Source organism: Mobula birostris, chromosome 11 (genome assembly GCF_030028105.1).
Source record: "Mobula birostris isolate sMobBir1 chromosome 11, sMobBir1.hap1, whole genome shotgun sequence".
NCBI lineage: Eukaryota > Metazoa > Chordata > Chondrichthyes > Myliobatiformes > Myliobatidae > Mobula > Mobula birostris.
The window spans coordinates 5,218,074-5,242,408 of record NC_092380.1 but is presented as its reverse complement, the minus strand read 5'-3'; the positions used below and the strand labels follow the sequence as shown (position 1 = coordinate 5,242,408).

Here is a 24,335-nt window from a genome sequence, read left to right as displayed (position 1 = left end):
AATAACTGCTTTAACTTACATCAGCCAAATTCCTCAGTGTTATTATTTCAGTGGAACTGTCCTGCAATTACAAAGTAAGCACAGCAGCGCCTCTACTTCCTTAGAAGTTTGCCAAGATTCGGCATGATAACTTAAAAGTTCGATAAACTTCTTTAGATGTGTGGTGGAGGGTATATTGACTGGCTGCATCACAGCCTGGTATGGAAACACAGAATATCAAAATAGAGTAGTGGACACAGCCCATTTCATCATGGGCAATGCCCTCCCCACTGTTGAGCATATTTACAGACTACTGCATTCATCATCAAGGACTCCCACCACCCAGGCCATGCTCTCTTCTCACTGCTGCCATCAGGTAGAAGATACAGGAGCCTCAGAACGATACTACCAGGTTCAGGAAAAGTGATTATCCCTCAGCCATCAGGCTATTGAACCAAAGGGGACAACTTCACTCAACTTTATTTGCCCCATCACTGAACTGTACCCATAACCAATGGACTCACGTTCAAGGACTCTTCATCTCACGTTCTCATTATTTATTGCTTTTATTTATTATTATTATTTTTCTTCTTTTGTATTTACAAAGTTAGTTACCTTTTGCGCATCGACAGTTTGTCCGTCCTGCTGAATGCGGTCTTTTCCTTGATTCTATTATGGTTCTTAGATTTACTGAGCATGCCCAGAAAAAGAAAACAAATTTCAGGGTTGTAGATGGTGACATAGCTGTACCTTGAAAATAAATTTACTTTGAACTTTGAACTTTAAAAAATATTCCAGAATCATAAAATCATAAACTTTTATTAAATCTGCGAGGGAATTGCAAAAGGCTAAACTTCCTTCTCAATGCTAATAATAATTAGATTTGTCCTGAAGGTACAAAGGTCATAAGATTTAGGATTCAATAAACTCCCGCTGTCCCCATCTTCCCCTATCTTAGGTTGTATTATTTATTGAGATACAGTGTAGAATAGGCCCTTCTAGCCCTTTGAGCCACACCTTCCAGCAATCCCTCGATTTAACCCTAGCCTAATTACAGGGCAATTTACAATGACCAATTGACCTACCGACCAGTACGTCTTTGAAATGAGGGAGGAAACCGGAGCACCCGGAGGAAACCCACATATTCCATGAGGAGGTGCACAGACTCCTTACAGCTGACGTCGGAACTGGGGGCAGCACGGCCGCGCAGTGGTTAGCACAACACTTTACCGTACCAGCGACCTAGGTTCAATTCCTGCCGCCGCCTGTAAGGAGTTTGTACGTCCTCCACGTGACCGCGTGGGTTTCCTCCGGGTGCTCCGGTTTCCGTCCACCATCCAAAGATGTAGTGGTTAATAGGTTAATTGGTCATTGTAAAGTTGTCCCGTGATTAGGCTAGGGTTAAATCGGGGGTTGCTGGGCGGTGCGACTCGAAGGGCTGGAAGGACTTACTCCACTCTGTATCTCGGTAAAAAAAAATTGAACTCTGAACCCTGTAACGACATCGCGTAACTGCTACGCTACCGTGACATCATAGTCTAATTGAGTCCACAAACTGGCCCTTCAGCCCACAATCTCCACTCCTATCATTCCAATCACCTGCACGTATGATAGATTGGTTCGATAATATCTATGCTGTCAATACAACACCAATTCTACTTCTCCCTGCGAGTGGCCAAAGTACTACACCTGCCCATTCGCCTCCTCCCCCACCTCTACCCAGGGGCCAAACAGTCCTTCCAGGTGAGGCAACACTTTACCCGCAAATTTGCTAAGGTCGTCTACTGTGTCCTGTGCTCCCAATGCGGCCTCTTCGACATTGGTGGGACCCATCGTAAATTGACCCGCTTGACCCATCGTCAGTTGATGGCTCTGATCTGTACCCAATGGAGCTTGGAAGAATGAGAGGGGATCTCATAGAAACCTATCGAAATGTTGAAAGGCCTTGATAGACTACATGTGGAGAAGATGTTTCCTATGGTGGGGGAGTCTAAGACCAGAGGACACAGCCTCAGAACAGAGGGATGTCCCTTTAGAACAGAGATAAGGAGAAATTTCTTCAGTCAAGGAGAGGCGAACCTGTGGAATTGGTTGCCACATGTGGCAGTGGAGGCCAAGTCATTGGGTACATCTAAGGCAGAGGTTGATAGGTTTTTGATTAGTCAGGGCAGGAAGGGATATGGGGAAAAGGCAGAAGATTGGAGCTGAGAGGAAAATGGATCAGTAATAATGAAATGGCAGAGCAGAACTGATGAGTCAAAAGACCTAGTTCTGCTCCTATATCACTGGACAATTTTTTTTTGATAGTTTTGTTTCCTCAGAAATTTTTTTCTTTATGATAAACCACTTGAAGCTGAACACAAGTAACTTCAGACTACTTGTAACATGTAGGAATAAGGAGAAACAAAAAAATAACTGTTAGTGAAAATAATGCATTTCATTGCATAACATTGCTGAAGCTTTGCAATAGTTCAACAAAGCTAAAAATGTTTTGTTAATGATTTTCATTTGAACTCAGTGTCTGAGGCTTCTCGCTTAAGTGTCCAACAATAATCAGCCAGCATTGGTGGATTCCAGTTGCCCTGATACCATTTCTCTGTGACTGCAATGTCCTGGTGAAACCTTTCACCATGCTCGTCACTGACAGCGTCAAAATTTGCAGGGAAGAAGTCTAAATGGGAATTTAGAAAATGAATCTTTAGGGACATGCCTCACTTCATGGTTTCAGCTTACCTTGTAGGCAACATTTTAATTACCTTGATTTATGAATAGAAATAAAAAATACAGGTGACTTTTAAAAAAAAGATGCAATAGTGAAATTCCATGGTGATTTTCATGATGAGCAGGCCAAAATCCATAAGATACACCCAAAAATATTCAGGAAACAAAATCTTTGTTGTCTTATAACTGTTAACATTCAGTAACATAATAAATGGTTGTAGTGGTGGGTTTGTCAGAATCAGAATCTGGTTTATTTTCACTGGCATACATCATGACATTTGTTGTTTTGTGACAACAGTACAATGCAATACATAAAATAATACGTTACAATAAAAAAAGGGAGAAGTTTCATAAATCTGATGGCCGAGGGGGGAAAGCTGTTCCCAAAACTCTGAGTGTCACCAAGCTCCTGTACCTCCTCTCTGATGGTGTAATGAGAAGAGGGCATGTCCTCGATGGTGATGGTCCTTAACGACAGAAGTCATCTTTTTGAGGAACCACCTTCTGAAGATGGTGTGGAGGCTTGTGTCCATGATGGGGTTGGCCGATTCTACAACCTGAAGCCTCCTTCAATTGTGTGCTGTGGCGTCTCCACACCAGGGGGTGATGCAGCCAGTCAGAATGCCCACCACCATGCATTTGTGGGAATTTGTTAGTCTTTGGTGACATAAGAAACCTTCTCAGACTCCCGATGAATATAGTAACTGGCGTTCTTTCTTTGTGATGACATCACAGGAACTTATGCAAAGGATTGCAGGAAGTAAAGTCATTACTGATATGAGATCAGTTATGATTATAGTTTCTTAATAATGTTCTCTCTTTTTTCATCAACAGGAAGGTGTTTGCAGTCAAAATTGTTCAGGTGAGTTCCATAGTTCTACTTAGTTTCGACGACCATTTCTAGTTGAGCACGCTGCCAAATTAAAAACAGCAATAGTAATGTTCAAAGTTCAAACCCATTTATTATCAAAGTATGTATAAATTAGACAGCCTTGAGATCCGTCTCCACACAGGCAGCCACAGAACAAGAAACCTGGAAGTACCCATTAAAAGAAAAGACCAACACAACACCCAAAGTTCACAGAGAGAGAGAAAAAAAAACACAAATTGTGCAAACAGTAAAAACAAGCAGCATTCGGAACTAAAGTGGGTCCAAAGGCACGGAGCCCGGAGAAGCCGGAGCAGGCCCACAAATGGAGCCCAAGGCAGGATCACAGCCGTACCTTAGTGCCGCGGAGAGCGGAGCAAATGTCGCGGAGCATCAAGTAGAACAGTCCAGACACCTGGCCTTTTCAATCCTGTGGGAAAGGAAAACTAAATCAGCAATTCAGGTGGCCCTTCCTCAGAACTGTCCAACATGTCTTAATTAGTAGAGAAGAAGGAGTGTGGAGAGGACAGGAGCGATGTCTGCGCTGAAATGATGGTATAATTGGCTAGCTGTAAATTTAAATTAGGTTAGTGACAAAATTCAAGTTCATGTTTCATTATCATTCAACCATACATGAATATAGCCAAACGAAACAGCTTTCTTCGAGGGCCAAGCTGCAAAACACATTACCAACAGCACACTGCACATAGTACACAGCCCCGAGAGCACATAGGGTTACAGTTTCAGAACTCCCTGTATGGCACGATGAGATTGTCGGTAAATTGTCCAGGTCCCGCTTGTTCTTCCACCGAGCGAGCACTGGAGTGTAGCACCAAGCGAAGAGCGGAGGGCAGTACCGAGCCAACGCTTGTGCGCAGCACCGAGCGAGCACTGGAGTGCAACATCAGGTGTACACAGGAGCTCAGCACTGAGCGAACACCAGTGAACAGTACCGCCTTGGCGTCTCCTCCCCTGAGCTTCTCAAATGAATCAAAGGGAATTGAAAGTCATGTGAGAGAGGATAATTTAATGGAATACAGGGAAATAAGGACAGGGGAAAATCCAACTGGTGTAATTATACTCTTCACCCGGGAGACAACAAGCAATTTGATGGGTCTATATCATCGTAAGACTAGAATCGTAGATAACGTGGTGGTTGTTGTAATGTATTATTATCTAGTTCTTCTCTGAGCCAGTGGCGACCTTTTTTGCTTGCAGATTATCTTGGATTACTGCATGATTGTTAGCAGATGCTCATGTGTTTACAGCAAAGAGTTTGGTTGGTAGACATGTGTTCTCTCAGCACATTCACAGGCAATAAAGAATAACAGCCAAAAGAGCAAAGATCAGCTTCCTCCATGTTAATATCTAACAGTGTTGGTGAAGTAAACACGGAGGAAGCTGGAAATAGTCAGCAGGAAGGAGAGCAGCTGTGCACTGTGCAGAGAAAAACAAGGTCAGCATTTCAGATCAATGACCTATTGTCAGGTCTGGCCAATTTTGATGCAAACTGGAAGGGCTGGTTATCTGGAATTGTTGATTTGGCAAGGTACAATCCTTGGGATTTAACAGTGAATTCAACATTTTAGCTCATGTGGTGAATCTGTGGAACTCATATAACCATATAACATATAACCATATAACAATTACAGCACGGAAACAGGCCATCTCAACCCTTCTAGTCCATGCCAAACTCTTACTCTCACCTAGTCCCATCGACCTGCACTCAGCCCATAACCCTCCATTCCTTTCCTGTCCATCTATCTATCCAATTTAACTTCAAATGACAACATCGAACCTGCCTCAACCACTTCTGCTGAAAGCTCGTTCCACACAGCTACCACCCTCTGAGTAAAGAAGTTCCCCCTCATGTTACCCCTAAACTTTTGCCCTTTAACTCTCAACTCATGTCCTCTTGTTTGAATATCCCTCACTCTCAATGGAAAAAGCCTATCCACGTCAACCCTATCTATCCTCCTCATAATTTTAAGTACCTCTATCAAGTCCCCCCTCAAACTTCTACGCTCCAAAGAATAAAGACCCAACTTGTTCAACCTTTCTCTGTAAAGGTCATTGCCACAGGCAGCTGGGGAGGCCAAGTCATTGGGTATATTTAAGGCAGAGGTTGATAGATTCTTGATTAGTCAGGGCATGAAGAGACATAAGGAGAAGGGAGGAGATTGGGGCTGAGAAGGAAAATGGATCAGCCATGATGAAATGGTGGAGTAGATTCGATGGGCCAAATGGCCCAATTCTTAAAAAAAGAACAGACCACCATGACATCTTAACATGAAGGAAGTTTGGATGCTGCTGAAACACTGTAAGATGCCAAAGATAGAGAGGAACAGAGTGAAAGTGGGATGGAGAATTAAAACGAGGGACAACTGGAAGTTCAGATGCCCCAACGCAAACTGAATGGAAATGTTCTACAAAGCAAAATCCAAGTCTCTATTTGGTAATTCCAAACTAAAGAAGGTCATTTCATGAGCATGTTGAAGGAGGAAAGGGATTAGTAAGAGATTAGGTGTTGTACCTGCTGCAGTTGGAAGAAAAACCGTACATGAGATGCAATGTGGTGTTGGTGGTAAGGACCAGAGTATTGGGAGGGAGTAAGCACTTTGGAGTGTCAAGGGGGAGGGGAAGATAACAAATTTTACAACCAATTTGAAGAGGAAGAATGAGTCCAAGGTTGGTATTTTAAGATTAAGGCAGTTTTGATGGAACTCAATCAGCACTGGCACTGAAAAACCTACAAACTGAAGTGTATGCATCCCAGCCCATCATGGGTAAAGTATTCCCCACCAGTGAGGACATAAGAACATAAGACAGTAGGATATAGGAACAGAATTAGGCCATCCAGGCCATTCCATCATGACTGATCCATTTCCCTCTCAACCCCATTCTCCTGCCTCCTCCCCGTATCCTTTCATGCCCTGATTAATCGAGATCCTATCAACCTTCACCTTAGATACACCCAATGACATGGCCTCAGCAGCAGCCTGTAGCAATGAATTCCAAAGATTCTCCACCCTCTGGCTAAAGAAAATTTTCCTCATCTACGTTCTAAATGGACATCCCTCAATTTTGAGGCTGCACCCTCAGGTCCGAGACTCCCCCATCACAGGAAACATCCTCTCCACATCCACTGTATCGAGGCCTTTCAACATTTGATAGGTTTCAATGAGATCTCAACCCCCATCCCCATTCTTCTAAACTCCATCAAGTACAGGCTCAAGGTCATCAATTGCCCCTTACATGATAAGTCTTTCATTCCCAGAATCATTCTCCTGAACCCTCTAGAACATCAGCACATCCTTTCTTAAATAAGGGATCAAAAACTGCTCACAATACTCCAAGTGAGGCCTCACCAGTGCTTTATAAAGCCTCAGCATTACATCCTTGCTTTTATATTCTTGTCCTTTTGAAACGAATGCTTACATTGTATTTACCTTCCTTATTACTAACGCAACCTACAAGTCTTGAACCAGAGGGGATAATTTCACTCAACTTTGTTGAACTGTACCGAATGAACTGGATTAACTTTTAGGAATTCTTCATCTCATGTTCTCCATATTTATTGCTTATTTATTTATCACAATTATTAGTTCTTTTTTTCTCTTTCTTTTAGTATTTGAAGTTTGCTGGGTTAATGATTTTTTTTTCCAAAGTACATATATGTCAACACATACAACCCTGAGATTCATTTTCTTGTGGGCAAACTCAGCAAATCTATAGAATAGTAACTATAACAGGATCAATGAAAGATCAACCAGAGTGCAGAAGACAACACACTGTGCAAATGTAAATATCAATAAATAGCAATAAGTATTGAGAACATGAGATGATGAGATAAAGAATCCTTAAAAGTGAGATCATCGATTGTGGGAACATCTCATAGGTTGAGCAAATAAATGTAGTTAACCACTTTGTTCAAGAGCCTGATGGGTGAGGGGTAGTAACTGTTCTTGAACTGGTGGTGCGAGTCCTGAGGCTCCTGTACCTTCTATTTGATGGCAGCAGCAAGAAGAGAGCATGGTCTGGGTGTGGGGATCTCTGATGATGGGTGTTGTTTTCCTATGACAGCGTTTCATGTAGACGTGCTCAATGGTTGGGAGGGCTTTACCCGTGATGTACTGGGCCAGGTCCACTACCTTTTGTAGGATTTTCCTTTCAAAACCATTGGTGTGTCCATACCAGGCTGTGATGCAGCCACTCAATACACTGTCCACTACACACCGATAGAAGTTTGTCAAAGTTTTAGAAGTAATGCCGAATCTCTGCAGACTCCTAAAGAAGTTGAGGTCCTGCTGGGCTTTCTTCGTAATTGCACTCACGTGCTGGGTTCAGGATGGGTCCTCTGAAATAGTAACACCTGGGAATTTAATGCTGCTAACACTCTCCACCTCTGTTCCTCTGAGTTCTTAAAATCGAGTGGATATTGAGGAAATTTATGCATAGATTTTGATTTCCTGAATTTCTCAGGTGCAGTGAAGGTTCCATTTAAATGGAGAATGACAAATTATTTAAAAAATAGAGAAGAGACAGAAAACAGGAAAGTACAGGGCAGTTAGCTCAGCATTCAATAACAGGAAAATGTCAGAAGCTATATCCAGTTGTGCCAGCTGGAAAAATGGGCAGAAAGAATGGGAGATGGAATTTAATTCAGTCAAGTGTGTGATGTTGCACTTGGGGGGGGGGGCGGGGGGTGGACAAACCAGGGTAGTACTTACACAGTGAACGGTAGGGCACTGTGGAGTGTGGTAGAGCGAAGAAATCTGGGAATTCAGATCCAGAGTGTCACAGATAGATAGGGTTGTAAAGAGAGCTTTTGGAACAGTGGCTTTCATAAATCAGATTATTAAGTACAGGAGTTGGGGTGTTATGTTGAAGCTGTAGAAGACGTTGCTGAGGCCAAATTTGGAGTATTGTGTACAGCTCTGGTCATCTGCCTACAGGAAAGATATCAATAAGATTGAAAGAGTGCAGAGCGAGTTTACAAAGATGTTGCTCAGACTTGAGGATCTGAGTTACAGGGAAAGCTGAACAGGTTAGGGTTTTTTCTCCCCCTGCATGGAGGAATGAGGGGAGATTTGATAGAGGTATACAAAATTATAAGGGTTATATATAGCGTAAATGCAAGCTGTTTTTTTCCACTGAGGTTGGCAGAGACTAGAACTATAGGTTATAGGATTGGGATGAAAGGTGAAATAATTAAGGAGGATCTGAGTGGGAAATTCTTCACTCAAGCGTGGAATGTGTTGCCAGCGGAAATGATGGATGCAGGTTTAATTGCAGCATTGAAAAGAAGTTTGGATAGGTACATGGATGGGAGAGACGTGGAGGGCTATGGTCTAAGTGCAGGTTGATAGAGGTAGGCAGTTCAAATGGCTCAGGTGGACTAGATGGGCCGAAGGGCCTGTTTCTGTGCTGTAGAGTTCTATGACTCTATCATTAAGACTATTATAGCAAAGCAATTCAGAAATATTCAAGGTCAGAAGACAGTCAACGTGTAAAATGGTTGTGTGATTTGGCAAATAAACTGCAAATGTAACGTTATGTGAAGAAATGTGATATCATCCACTCTAGTCGAATAAATAAAGAATAAAAGAATAAATATCTTCTGATTACAGCCATAGAAAAGTACGTACAGAAGCAGGCCCTTTGGTCCATCTAGTCCATGCTGAACCATTTAAACTGCCTACTCCCATTGACCTGCCCACCATCCATGTGTCTATCCAAACTTCTCTTGAACACATGCTCACATGCACCACACTCTCACCATCCTCTGAGTTTCTCCTCATGTTCCTCCTAAATATTTCACTTTTCACCCTTTACCCATGACCTCTCATTGTAGTCTCACCCAACCTCAGTGGAACAAGACTGCTTGCATTTACCTATCTATACCCCTCATAACTTAGTATACTTCTATCAGATCTCTCTCTAAGGAATAAAGTTCTAGCCCATCACAAACGAAAGAAAATCTGCAGAGACTGGAAATCCAAGCAGCACACACAAAATGCTGGAGGAACTCAGCAGGCCAGGCAGCATCTATGGAAAAGAGTACAGTCTCCGTTTTGAGTCGAGACTCTTCAGCAGGACTGGAGAAACAAAGAGTCAGAATTAGAAAGGAGTGGAGGAAGAAACACAAGGTGATAGGTGAAACTGGGAAGGGTGAAGTAAAGAGTTGGGAAATTGGTGAAAGAGATGCAGTGCTGGAGAAGGGGGAATCTAATAGGAGAGGACAATCATAATTTCTGGTAATGCCCCCCACTTCTCTATTTTCCATCCCCTTTTCCCTCTCTCACCTTATCTCCTTTCCTGCCATCACCTCCCTCTGGTGCTCCTCCCCATTTTTTCTTTCATCTGTGTCCTTCTGTCCTCTCCTATTAGGGTCTGGGTGAACATGGGCTCAGAATAATGAGAATGCATCTCAGCAGTTGAGGCCAGTACATTGGCTATATTTAAGAGGGAGTTAGATATGGCCCTTGTGGCTACAGGAATCAGGGGGTATGGAGGGAAGGCTGGGGCGGGGTTCTGAGTTGGATGATCAGCCATGATCATAATAAATGGCGGTGCAGGCTCGAAGGGCCGAATGGCCTACTCCTGCACCTATTTTCTATGTTTCTATGTTTCTATCTCAGTTCAAAGTAAATTTATTATCAAAGTATGTATGTATCACCTTATACTACCCTGGGATTTATTTTCTTGCAGGCATTCACAGTAGAACAAATAAAAAAACAATAGAATCAATGAAAAGCTATACACAAATACTAATTCAAAGGTACAAAATTCCGATAGGGTGATTAGTCTGGAAATAGTAAAGTTCATTACAGAAACAGGCTGTGGTCTCAAGATACAGAGTAGATGAAGAGAAAGTGGGCAATGACCCTATGGGATTCTCTATTGCAGAAGCCTGTGTAGACATGTTTGTTTAATGCATTTCAAAGTCCAAAGTGCATTTATTATCAACGTGTGTACAGTACGGTGCAAACGTCTTAGGTACATGTAAATAAACTCTGATGCTTTTAAAAATAATGAAATGAAAAGTTTCCAAATATCAAAAAAATTACTATAAAGAGCAGTAAGCAGTAACAATCTAAATCAAATTCAGTATTTGGTGAAAACAGCCCTTTGCCTTTGTCTTAACAATTCTCTTACATAAAACTGTCATGCAGTTTTATAAGAAAATCATCTAGTAGATTGTTTCAAGCACTTTGGAGAACTTGCCACAGTTCTTTAGACTTTGGCTGTCTCACTTGCTTCTGTCTCTCCAGGTAATCCCAGACAGTTTCGATGATGTTAAGATCAGGGCTCTGTGGAGGCCATACCATCTGAAACCATATAAAAAAATCTAGGCTTTTGCACCGTGCTGTATGTGTCACCTTGAGATTTATTTTCTTGCGGGAATTCACACTAGATACAAAGAAACACAATAGGATCAATGAAAAACTGCACACAGAACAATGACGGACAAACAACCAATGTGCAAGAGCATTTAAACATGAAGTAAATAGATTTACACAGGCTAAGGTTAACAAGAGGTCGGCCAGTGGTGTAATAGCATTCACACTGGACTTCGAGGCAAGTGGTCGCAGGTTCGAAACCGGCCGGCTGCTCGCACGCTTTCCATCAGTGCTGGGTTGAGTGCCGAGCTAGAAACTCAACCTCTGTTAAAAAACAGGCAATGCGCCAGTTAACAAGGGACATAAAGAGGGCAGGAATATACTAGGGAGACAGACTGTCTCGAGCAGTTGTCAAGCAACTAACGCCTACTCCAATTTGAGATTTTCTTCTGTCAAATATCACACTCACCAATCTCTGAAGTCAATGCAAAAATGATGTCATATCACTACACAATCATAAACAATACCATGCAAATAAGCATGTTTAGTTGTTAGCAGAAATGCCATTGGAAATGGCCAAACTGATGGCTCAAACCCGTAACCATATTTAATTTTAAAATGGTGGGTGGAACGAAATTCCTAAGCACTGAGTTATATCAACAGTGTAACCTGCAAAAAACACCTAGGTGATAGGGATAGGCTGCACGTGCCTTATACTAAGCCAAAAATAGATAAAATCAGGACGAATACCTTGTCTTGTATTTACCGACTAACTTTGACCTTCAATGGAGGGAAATTTTACACTTGATATAGGATGCTCTTCTAAGGTGATTGGATCATTCAAAGGCAAGACAAAAATAATTGCTGTTTACTTCAAGCATTTAACCTGGTAAAATGTTGTATGATTAACCCAATCACATCAGGTCCAGCTCAGCATGTTAACAGAACCAGACTGGCTTGTGTAATGTTCTCAGCATGCAAGTAACCCCTTCAAGGCCATTGCGTTCATGGCAATGATCAGGCGAGATCTGCACTCGGTATCCTCCCTAGTTGGTACCTCCTGTAACTAATAAAGTGGCCACTAAGTGTATGTTCATGGTCTTCTGCTGCTCCAGCCCATCCACTTCAAGGTTTGACATGTTGTGTGTTCAGCGATGCTTTTCTGCACACCACTGTTGTAATGTGTGGTTATTTGAGTTACTGGCCTTCCTGTCAGCTTGAACCAGTCTGGCCATTCTCCTCTGACCTCTCTCATTAACAAGGCATTTTCACCCACAGAGCTGCCACCTGCTGGATATTTTTTGTCTCTCGTACCATTCTCTGTGAGCTCTAATGAATGTTTTGCATGAAAATCCAGGAGATCAGCAGTTTCTGAGATACTCAAACCACCCCATCTGGCACCAGCAATCATTCCACAGTCAAAGTCACTTAGAGCACATTTCTTCCCCATTCCGAAGTTTGGTGTAAACAACAACAGAACCTCTTGACCATGTCTGCTTGCTTTTATTTATGAAGTTGCTGCCACATCATTGGCTGATTAATGAGAATGTGCATAGGTGTATCTAATAAAGTGGCCACTGAGTGTGAAACAATATGAACCTTCAGCTCCAAATGGGCCCAGATTGGCCAAGGCTAAGTCAGGTCTTGATTTGTCATAGCAAGGCCAGGTCTGGATTGGCTGAGGGCAGATGTTGAATAAAGATTGGCCAAATCAGTCAGATCTGGATTGGGGAACATCAATCCAGTCTGGCTCTGACCAGGTGTATAAGATGATGAGAGGCATTGATCTTGTGGATGGTCAGAGACTTTTTCCCAAGGCTGAAATGGCTAACACAAGAGGGCACAGTTTTAAGGTGCCTGGAAGTAGGTACAGAGGAGATGTCAGGGGTATGTTTTTTATGCAGAGAGTGGTGAGTGTGTGGAATGGGCTGCCGGCGACAGTGGTGGAGGCGGATACAATAGGGTATTTTAAGACACTCTTGGACAGGTACATGGAGCTTAGAAAAATAGAGGGCTATGGGTAACCCTAGGTAATTTCTAAAGTAAGTACATGTTCGGCACAGCATTGTGGGCCAAAGGGCCTGTATTGTGCTGTAGCTTTTCTATGTTTCTATGATCAGGTCAATTAATGTCAGGTTTTAATTTTGTGGCCAAGCCGATGAGAGTCCTTGTCACTTTATATTATCATAAACCACATGAGTAGATGTTAAGGAAACATTTCACTAAAGAAGTGAGAAATCTGTTGACTCCCTTTCTCAGTTCTGATAAAGCAGCTTCAACCTGAAACATTATCTTTGGTCTCTCCACAGACACTGCCTGACCTACTGTGTCTCTCCAGTATTTTCTGTTTTATTTCAGATTTCTGGCATCAGTTTATTTTAATGTTTAAGTAGTGATCTGCGCCTATTTTTAGATCAGCACCACAGGAAGGTTGCAATAGTGCAAGAGAGGACACAGAAGAGAGGTTGAGTGATATTGTCTGTGCTACTGGTTAGGGTTCGGAGGAACCTAGAGTAACTTCCTATGGAACAAAGATGGCCAAGGGGAAATTTAATTGAAATGAAATGGAAGTTTTAAGTGTCTATGGCATGGTGCACTGAAGCAGATACTTCCCTTAGCAGAGAGGTTGGTAACTGAGGACATAAATGTAATTTAATTGGTGGGACGATCAGAAGGGAGTTGAGGAAGGCCTTTTTTTACTCAAAGAGTGGAGGATCTAGAATTCATTGTCTGAAGGACTGATGGAGGCAGAAGGCCTCACAATCTGAAAAAAAGCCCTCAAAGAAGCATCTGAAGAATTGTAGCATACTGGGTGCTGAAAAGTAGGAATAACATAAATACCCATTTTAGACCATAAGACAGGAGCAGAATTAGGATATTTGGCCCATCAATTCTGCTCCGCTATTCCTTCATGGTTGATTTATTGATCCTCTCAACCTCATTCTCCTGCCTTTTCCCTGTAACCTTTGACACCCTGACTAATCAAGAACCTATCAACCTCCACTTCAAATGCATTCAATGGCTTGGCCCCTACAGCCATCTGTGGCAATGAAGTCTACAGATTCACTGTCCGCTGACTAAAGAAATTGCAGTCATCTCTATTCTAAATGGACAAACCTCTATTCTGATAATGTCCCCTTTGGTCTAGACTGCCCCACTATTGGAAACATCTTGTCCATATCTAGGTCATTCAATATTCAATAGGTTGAGAGGTGGACCTGACAGAGCTGTATAAGATGATGAGAGGCATTGATCATGTGGATAGTCAGAGGCTTTTTCCCGGGGCTGAAATAGTTAGCACGAGAGGGCACAGTCTTAGGGTGCTTGGAAGTGGGTACAGAGGAGATGTCAGTGGTAAGTTTTTTACACAGAGAGCGGTGAGTACGTGGAACGGGCTGCCAGCGACAGTGGTGGAGGCGGATATGATAGGGTATTTTAAGACACTCTTGGACGGGTAGAAGGGTATGGGCTATGGGTAATTTCTAAGGTAAAGACATGTTCAGCACAGCTTTGTGGGCTGAAGGGCCTGTAGGTTTTCTATGTTTCTATGTTTCAATGAGACCCCCCCCCCCATTCTTCTAGAACGCCTTCGACATTAACCACTTCATTCTCAGAATCATTTTCGTGAACCTCCTCTGGACCCTCTCCAATGCCAGCACATCTTTTCTTAGATAAAGAGAACAAAACTGCTCACAGTACACAAAAAGCAGTCTGCCCAATGCCTTATAAATCCTCAGCATTACATCCTTGAAGCTAGCATGAATATGATAGACTTTCAGATTTCTATAATGCATGGATCTGTGAAAGAGTAGATACTTCCTTTGGCAAGCAGGAAGAACAGTAACAACAAAAAAAAACACCTATTAGGACAGCTCAATTGAGCTGGCCTAAAGGAGGAACAGTTCTGAACAGTTGACTCAAGGCTGATAATTATGTAAATATGATTTTCAGGATAACCAATACTATTTGCTGATGTGTTAACCTTTGTTCCTTTACTGCATTCCTGCAGCTTTGTCTACTTTCTGTTGTGACATTCTGAAACATCCCTTATTTTTTTTCTTCTTCCCTTAACTACAATACAACACAGGAGGCCTTCGGACCCATTAAGGCAATGCTTCCTCTTGGCAGAGAATTTCTATTGTACATCTTCCTTGCAGTTCACTAATTTATGTTCCCTTAAATGGCCATCAACTTTCCCCTCGATAAACACCAGAGATTCTGTAGTTGCTGGAAATCTATAGCAACGCATACCAAATGCTGGAGTGTCATGCAGTATCTATAATAAACAGTTGATATTCCAGGCCAAGCCCTTCCTTCTGGACTGAGAAGGAAGGGGGAGGTGTCTAAATTAAAGGTGGGGGGAGGGGAAGGAGTCCAGCTGGAAGGTGATAGCTGAAGCCAGGAGGATCAAGGGCTGGAGAAGGAAGGATCTGATAGGAGAATGGACCATAGGAGAAAGGGAAGGAGGAGGGGAGCCAAGGTGAAGTGATAGGTAGGTGAGAAGAGATGAAAGGTCATAGTGGGGAGTAAAGGAAAGGGGGATTTGTTTACTGGAAGGAGAAATCGATATTCATGCCATCAGGTTGGAGGCTACCCAGATGGAATATTGCTCCTCCACCCTGACGGTAGCTCTTCTTGGCACAAGAGGAAGCCATGGACCAACACACTGGAATGGGAATTAAAATGTTTGGCTACCGAGAAGTCTCGCATATGGTGGATGGTGCAGAGGTGCTCGACAAAGCAGTCCCCAGCTTGCGATGGGTCTCACCAATGTAGAGGAGGCCATGCCAGGAGCACCAGACATAATTGACAACCCCAGCAGATTCGAAGGTGAAGTACTGCCTCTCCTGGAAGGACTGTTGGGGGTGAGGGAGGAGGCATTTGGATAGCTGCAACACTTGGGCTGTTTGCAGTGCTGTTTGCTGGGAGGGAGGTTAGTGGGGAGGGACAAATCGACCAGGGAATCATGAAGGAAGGGATCCCTGTGGAAAGCGGAAGGTGGTGGGGGGGGAGGTAAGGATATGTTTACTGGTAAGTAAACATAGTGGTTACAATAACTAGTTAAATTCTCAACATATACACTCAGTGGCCACTTTATAAGGTACATTTGTACACCTGTTCATTTATGCAAATATCAAATCAGCCAATCATTTGGCAGCAACTCAATGCATAAAAGCATGCAGGCATGGTTAAGAGGTTCAGTTGTTGTTCAGACCAAACATCAGAATGGGGAAGGAATGTGATCTAAGTGACTTTGACTGTGCAATGATTATTGGTGCCTTGGTGCCAGACAGGTTGGTTTGAGTATCTCAGAAGCTGCTGATCTCCTGGGATTTTCACACGCAATAATCTCTAGAATTTACAGGGAATGGTGTGAGAAACAAAAACACATCCAGTGAGTGGCAGTTCTATGGGCAAAAGCACCTTGTTAATGACAGAAGTCAAAGACAAATGGCCAGACCTGTTCAGGAGACATGAAGACGACAGTAACTCAAGTAACCATGCATTACAACAGTGGCGTGCAGAAGAGCATCTCTGAATGCACAAAACATTCAAACGTCAAGTGAATGGGCTATACCAGCAGAGGACCATGTATAAACCCTCAATGGTACAGGGGGTATCTAATAAAGTGGCCACTGGGTCAACATGCTCTGGCATGAGGAACTCAGAGAATAAGGTGCATACATTCAGCATCTGAAGTCAGGAATGAACTTGGGTCCCTAGAGCTGGTAGGTACTGCCATTAATTCCTGCATCGTTGTACCATCCTAGTCCAGGTTGACCACCACAAATCCAGAATGATCGGGTCCTGCCTGTGCAATGCTGGGTGAGTGATTTTGCTGAATCACAGGTGGCTTAGGTTAGGGTTAAATAAATAAACACCTCTAATCCTCTTAATGATCACCTCACCCTTCCTTTAAAATATTCCGCAAATAATATGTAGGATAATAAAGAAAAATGAAATAACAAATGAAAAGTGAGATTTATCGAAGTACAGTACAGTTACACACCTTTGCTGACATGAGTTTAAACCACTTTCTGAGAACTTTAGTTGCGAACATCTTCCACCTTTCATTGTTTTCCTTATGCACATGTTTTTTTTTCTCATTTGCTGTCAGCAAAGAACTGGAGCAACTTCCCTTTTTGGGTTTCTTTATATCACAAACTGTGGAAGAATGGTGTTATGCAAGTTGCAAACGCTTTTCACAGACACACCATTGTTGAATTTTTTCAGAACTTCCACCTTATCTTGTATATATAACATATGGTGTTTGCACTTTACACGACAAGAAGCACTTCTTTTATTCACTAAAGACACAATTGGAGCCCGATAAGCACAGGTTATAGAAATAAATATAGAATATCACAGAGGAACGAAGCTTCTTTTGTCCAAACCAGCGGTGGACTCGTATTGCTGATTGCCTGATTCGAAGTAGTTGACACACTTTTCCTGCAACCTCTGAACTCATAACATTAGTTCAGAGGTTGCAGGAAAAGTGTGTCAACTACTTCGAATCAGGCAATCAGCAATACGAGTCCACCGCTGGTTTGGACAAAAGAAGCTTCGTTCCTCTGTGATATTCTATATTTATTTCTATAACCTGTGCTTATCGGGCTCCAATTGTGTCTTTAGTGAAAAAAAGAAGTGCTTCTTGTCGTGTAAAGTGCAAACACCATATGTTATATATACAAGATATACAAGATATGAGTTGTTGAGACAAATCTCAAGATTATATAATGTACACTATTTCCTAAAGGTTCACAAAGTCAGGAAGCAAGTGTGGAAAGAAAAACAGAGGTAACAATTCAGGTCAAAGATTAATATTCTAATAAAGTCTATTCAACCGGAAACAGTTCTCTTTCCACAGATGTTCCCTGGGTGGCCCCAGCATTTTCTGGTATCATTTCAAATTTCTGTAGTTTTTGATTTTTATTTACAGTTCAGAGAGGCACTTGAGAAGAGGGGAATCGCTCCCTTACCCCGCTTCTCTCGCTTACTGAGTGGTGCGCAGAAGAGGCAATTGAATGTAGCAAAACCGAGGCAAGGCAAGGCAAGGCGGGCTGGTTGCCAAGAGTGAGGCAGACCCGAGGTTCGATCATTTTAAGTGTCATGCCGAATTGGAAAGATCGGTTACAGGCCAGATCGGGGTACAGACACCAGAGCAGATCAGGGCAACTGAAACTGATGTTCGGACAGGAATTTAAGCACAGAGCCGAATCGGAAAGGCCAAGTTCAGGCCAAGTTGAGGCGGTAGGGTCCTGGCCCCAGGGCATATCGAGGCGATTGAAGCCAATGGTTGAACGTCGATTTAGGTGCTGGGCTAGACGGAAAAGGTCAGGGTGTCAGGGCCTGAGGTGAGGGAAGGGTCAGCTCAGCCCTTTGCTCCATGACTCTGCTCTGCGCTGATCTATGGGACTCTCTTTGCAGACATCAGTTCAGAACACTATTTGCTTGTGGTTATTGTTTGCATGTTTGTGTTTTTCTCTGCACATTTTGAGTTTGAGTGTTTGCTTTTAAATGGGCTCTTTTGGGTTTCTTTGTTTCGGGGCTGCCTGTAAAGAGACGAATCTATATAACGAAGTTGTATAATGTATACATACTTAGATAATAAATGTGCTTTGAACTTTGAACTTTGGAGTTGCTAAGAGGCAGAGAGACTATTAAGATACTGGAAGTACTCCATGGCTCCAGCAGCATCCGTGGAGAGAAAAACAAATTTAATCTTTCAAATCAATGTCCTTTCATCCGAAAAAAAATAAAATTGTGTTTGGATGGAGAAAAAGTAAGGTGGGGTAAAGATAACCAATGGGAAGTTATGTGATAATATAGACATCAGGAGATACCCAATGATAAGAGAGCTGATGATGCAAATGGAAGCCTGTGTGGATTGGGTCTAGACCAGGAGTTCTGAACCTGGGGGTCCATGGACCCCTTCCTTAATTGTATTGGCCTTTGTCCAAAACTTAAATGATAATTTAAGTACTGGGCCAAATTGGAAAGGTCAGCTACAGGCCGGGCGAGGCGGCAGGCCCGGGCCCCAGAGCATATTGAAGCGACTGGACCCAATGTTTGGACGATGATTTAGGCACCGGGCCAGATTGAAAGCATCAGGGTGTTGGGGCCCGAAGTGAGGGATGGGCCGGCTTCACTCACCGCTTGCCTCTGCTCTGAACTAAGGGACTGTGGACAGACTCTCTATGTGGACTTTAGTTCAGAACACTATTTGCTTGCGTTTATTGTTTGCATGATTTGTTTTCTTTCCTCTCTGCGCATCGGGTGTTTGACGATCTTTTTTTATGAGCTCCTTTGTGTTCCTTCGCTTCGTGGCTGCCTGTTAGGAGACAGTCTCAATGTTGTATAATACATACTTTGATAATAAATGTACTTTGAACTTTCAAAAAAGGTTGTGAGCATTTGGTATAGAAGAACTTTCTCATTAGATATCTTAATCCAAGCATCTGTTGGCAGCTAGTTTTGGAGAGCACTATGTGACTCATGATGTCGGGTCAGCCATTTTCACAGCTACTTTTTTAAGGTCATTTACCTGACTACTTAACCAGACCTTTCACAGGGTCTGCTGAGTGAGCCTCTAGGTGGCTGTAGAACTAGAGGTGTGACCTGTGGACCACTGCTGCTGGGACACAAGCCGGGCCTGATCAACCCTGGCTGGGTCTCCTGGGCAAGAATGTCAAATGTTGAAAGACCCAAATCACCTGATGGCCCAAGTTACATTGCTGGTGATGTGACCCAGCACATCCTAGGATATACCTCAGCATCTTCACATTGAATTGCTTCATGGGCTGTAGGTTTCCCGTGGACATCCCATGATGTTTCACATAAAATAAAATGTATGAATGTTCTAACCATTTTCTTTCCAAAATTGTGTTTCCTCACTCTCAACAACCTAGATATTCAAGTCTCGCCTGTTAACACGACAGCTCTGAAAATTGCCTGGAGATCCATAGCTAAAGACTTAGAAGAGATCAATATCACCATCACCATTGATCAAGTTACAAGATCCATCAACAGCAGCGATGAAGAGATCATTGGTAAACTTAAACCTGGGACGAACTATAATATTTCCATCCATGTTGAATACACAAATGGATCATTCAACTGTAATCTATCAACAGCAACAAGTAAGTTCATTATAAATCACAAATTAAAGCAAGACATGGGAAGTCATCTGAGAATAACTCTCCAACCCCGCCCCTCGCTTCCGAAACCCAGTGGCCCTAAAGTCATTTGATTCTTTACTTCAGCCTAGCCAACAAATCGCAACGGAGGTTCCTTTGGGTGTTCTATAACTCAGGCCCCTGTGGGAAGCAAGATAGTGCAATATAGGAATCCTCAAACATGATGGTATTGAATAAGGGCAGGATTGGGCCGGAGCTATTTGTGTGATCTACCATTGTCCCCATCCCCTTCATGTGTATTTTCCTGTCAAAAGCCTTGGATGCCACTGAGGCCTTTGGAAAATGCAGACACCTATTCCTTTGGGGCAAGGGTGCATCAAGATTCCAAAAGTGATGATGAAGGCCTGTGAAAGAAAAAAAAATTCCTTTTGCCTTCCAGGACATTCAAAGCTCTTCACAGCAAAATAAATCCTCTTGAAGAGTAATCACTGCTATTCTTCTAGCAGTCTGCATAAAGGAATAGCAGGGGAGATCATTTGTTTCGGAAGTACTGAGTGAGGGATAAACATTGGCGATACATACCGGCAAAAATTCTCTTGTACTTCAGTGAATGAATGGTATCATTGAATCTTTGAAAGGCACAGCACTCCCTCAGTGCTGGACAGATAATGTCAGCTAGATTTTGGACTCTATTTGAAGGTATTTAAAGGTACAGCGCAGATCTCCTTCTTCTGGCCCAACGAGCAGCATGGTAAATTGTCCTGTGACTAGTCCAGGGTTGAACCCATGTATTTAAACCTGGCCTAATCACAGGACAATTTACAATGACCAATTAACCTACTAACTGGTCCATCTTTGGACTCTGGGAGGAAACCAGAGCACCTGGAGGAAACCAATTGCACTCAGCATATACAGAAAAGTATGAGAGAGAAATAGATCATTCAAGGCAGCCTTCAAATTCATATTCAGTTTACCATACCTTGCAACATGCCACAATACAGCTTCCAGCTCACAGTTGGCATATCTTACATCAGGCCAGAATGAGCACTCTACCCCACACTAAACCTTACTCCACTTCCACATCCTCAGCAGGAACCATACCAGAATCAAATTGTTCTCCACATTCCATTCTCCGGAAACATACCCCAGGCTATACCCACTATTTCAAAGAAAACTATAGAAACACTCAAGCGGATACAGTTAAAGTTTAAAGTTCTAAGCAGCAATGTCTTCTGTTACTGTAATTGAATGAAGCACTCTATGGAAAAACTTTCACTTGTTCTTCACTTGATCATGGAGTTACTAATAACCCACGTTCAACATAAGACCATCAGACACAGGCACAGAATTAAGCCATTCGGTCCACCCTCTGCTCCGCAATTCTATCATGGCTGATTTATTGTCCCGCTCAACCCCATTCTCCCGCCTTCTTCCCATAACCGTTGATGCCCTGACTGATAAAGAACCTATCAACCTCTGATTTAAATATAACCATTGGCTTGGCCTCCACAGCCATCTGTGGTAATGAATTCCACAGATTCACCAACCCTTGTCTAAAGAAATTCCTCCTCATCTCTCTTTTAAAGGGACGCCCTTCTATTCCAAGGTCGTGCCCTCTGGTCCACTGTAGGAAACATCCTTGCAATGTCCTCTCTACCTAGACCTTTCAATATTTGGTATGTTTTGATGAGATGCCCCCCTCAACAGTTAAACATTGCCACATAACTTGAGCCAGATAAACAGCCCATGGCCTATCTAACATGAATTTTATTTGCTGTTGCTATTAGTTGTTAGTCACCCTCAGCAGACATGGCAAACAGATTTTCCTTTGAGAACAAGTTTACTTGCTCCCCATTACATCACAGGCATTTAGGGCAGCAATGAAGGTCCTCCATCTCTGGTGGTGTTCAGGGCTTCCTTCATCCTGTCAGTAGCTTCCTCTCAGTTTTCACTACTGTCAGTCATGCAAGTCCTGGGTGGAGACTCAGGAATACTGTCACACTCAGATGTAGAAGGATTCTTCATTGATGTTTCCATAACAGTTTTGTTTGACCAGTCAGGGTTGTTAGCTCTGAATTGAACCCCTGACCATGGAGGAGCAGTGGACCACTCTCAGTCTAGCCTCTACCCTTTGACCTGGTTGGCATGGGTGACCCTACCAAGAGCCGAAACGTAAAGCCCTGACTCCAGCCAACATAGTTCTCCGGGCCATTGAGGCACGCAAGTCTCCAAACCCTCTGGCAAGGTTGTGGTCCTCTTGGAGGTTTGAGAACAAAACATGAGCAATAATGCCATGCTGAACAAATACAGGCCATTTGGCTCACTGTCCACACCAATAACCCAGCACCCAGCTACAGTAATCCCGTTCGATCCACCCCACCTTCCCAACAGCTCTCCCGAGATTCTACATACCAGGGGCAACTTACGGTGGCTGATTAAGCTATCAGCTCCACCCCCCCCCATTCTTTGTGATGTAGGAGGAAATCAGAGGGTCCAGAGGAAACCGGTGGGCACAAGGAGGAGACACAAACTCTGCACAGATAGCACCGGAGGTCAGGGTTGAAACCAGACCACTGGCCTTACTACCTTTGCCACATAGATTTGTACTTTCTCCAATATGATGGCACAAACATCGATTTCTCCTTCTGGTAATCTTTTGCTCTTTTTTTCTTTTCCCCTCCCCCTTCCCTCGTCTTCCATTCCCCACTCTGGCCTCTTATCCAATCTCCTCAGCTGTCCAGCCCTCTTTCTTCTTCCCTTTCTCCCACGGTCCACTCTTCTCTCCCATCAGATCCCTTCTTCTCCAGCCCTTTAGCTTTCCCACACACCTGGCTTCACCTATCACCTTCCAGTCTGTCTTCCTTCCCCCCCCCCCCACCGCCTTTTTATTCTGGCCTCTTCCCCCCTTCCATTCCAGTCCTGATGAAGGGTCTCAGCCCAAAACGTTAACTGTTTATTCATTTTCATAGCTACTGTCTGACCAGATGAAATCCCCCAGCATTTTGTGTGTGTTGCTTTGGACTTCCAGCATCTGCAGAATCTCTTGTGCCAATACCTCCCAGTTTGTTCTGCTTTGATCATGGTTTATGCTTTGCCTCCATAGCACTATCTGATCCAACGCTTTCTAATATCCTCACATCCAAATGACTCCCAGTCTTAGTAATGATTACACTCACTATGAATTGTCAGCTATCTCGGGGGAAAAAAAATTTCAGGATGTATATTGTATGCATTTCTCTGGCATTAAACGTACCTATTGAAAACAAAATTTCAAATACTTATAACCGATAAGCTACTGTGACACGGTGGTTCGTGTGACGCCACTAATACTCGGGGCATCAGAGTTTGGAGCTCAGCACCGGCATCCTCCGTCAGGACCCCGCACGTCCTCCCCGTGGAATGTGTGGGTTTTCTCTGGGACCTCCGGCTTCCGCCCACAGTCCAAACGCATACTGGTTAGTCAATTAATTGGTCATGGTAAGTTCTCCCATGATTAGGCTAGGGTTAAATCGGGTGCTGTCGGTGGTTGCTGGGCGGCGCGGTTGGGAAGGCTGTATGCGCTGTGTCTCTAAATAAAATAACCCAGTAAGGAAATGTCTATTTATCTCAGTTGTAAATGGGCAACTCCCCATCATGAAGGAAGGTTGGAAAACCTGTCAGTGGAGTTGTAAGGCAGTCGCACGGACCAACTGTATTGTTGCTCACTCAATCACCTTCCATTTTCCTAAGCTCCTGAGAAAATCAAATCCAACTGAATACATCCTCAAGCAATAACACACTCATTCCTGAAAGGCAAGGCAAGAAAAGCCTGCACTTGATATCGAAAATGTAATTATACGGGGTTTTTTTTATTTAGCGGTAATAATAACCGCTAAATATACCAACGAGCCCGCGCCACCCGATTACACCCATGTGACCAATTAACCTACTAACCCGTACGTTGTAGGAATGCAGGAGGAAAGCAGAGCACCCGGAGGAAACCAGCACAGCCATGGGGAGCAGGAACAAACTCCTTACAGACAGTGACGGGAATTGAACACTGGTTACTTGAGAGGACACACAGAGGACTTATGACCTGGCTGCTGACAATGGAAGCAAATAAGAGTCTTAGAAGAAACTACCAAAGATTCTTTGCCCTCTTTTCTCCCACTCCCCAATCCTACAGAGTTACCCTGAGAGTCTTTTGCAGCGTTAGAGTCTCTGCTACTTTGGAATGATGGCTGCCATGGTGGCCCCTTGTGGCATTGAGGTACTGCAGGGCAAATTAGGCCACAGGGAGCCCATCCA

At 43.3% G+C, this 24,335-nt stretch overlaps 1 protein-coding gene across 2 annotated transcripts in view; it reads left to right on the top strand.

Annotated features, from left to right (window-relative positions):
* Nucleotides 1–24,335, top strand: part of LOC140204762 (receptor-type tyrosine-protein phosphatase H-like) — a 113,423-nt gene that overhangs the window by 20,392 nt on the left and 68,696 nt on the right. For both annotated transcript variants that reach the window (XM_072271525.1, XM_072271524.1), the window contains exons 2-3: nt 3,535–3,562; nt 19,821–20,051. In XM_072271525.1, coding sequence (XP_072127626.1) covers nt 3,535–3,562; nt 19,821–20,051 — 259 coding nt within the window. The remainder of the gene's footprint in view (nt 1–3,534; nt 3,563–19,820; nt 20,052–24,335) is intronic.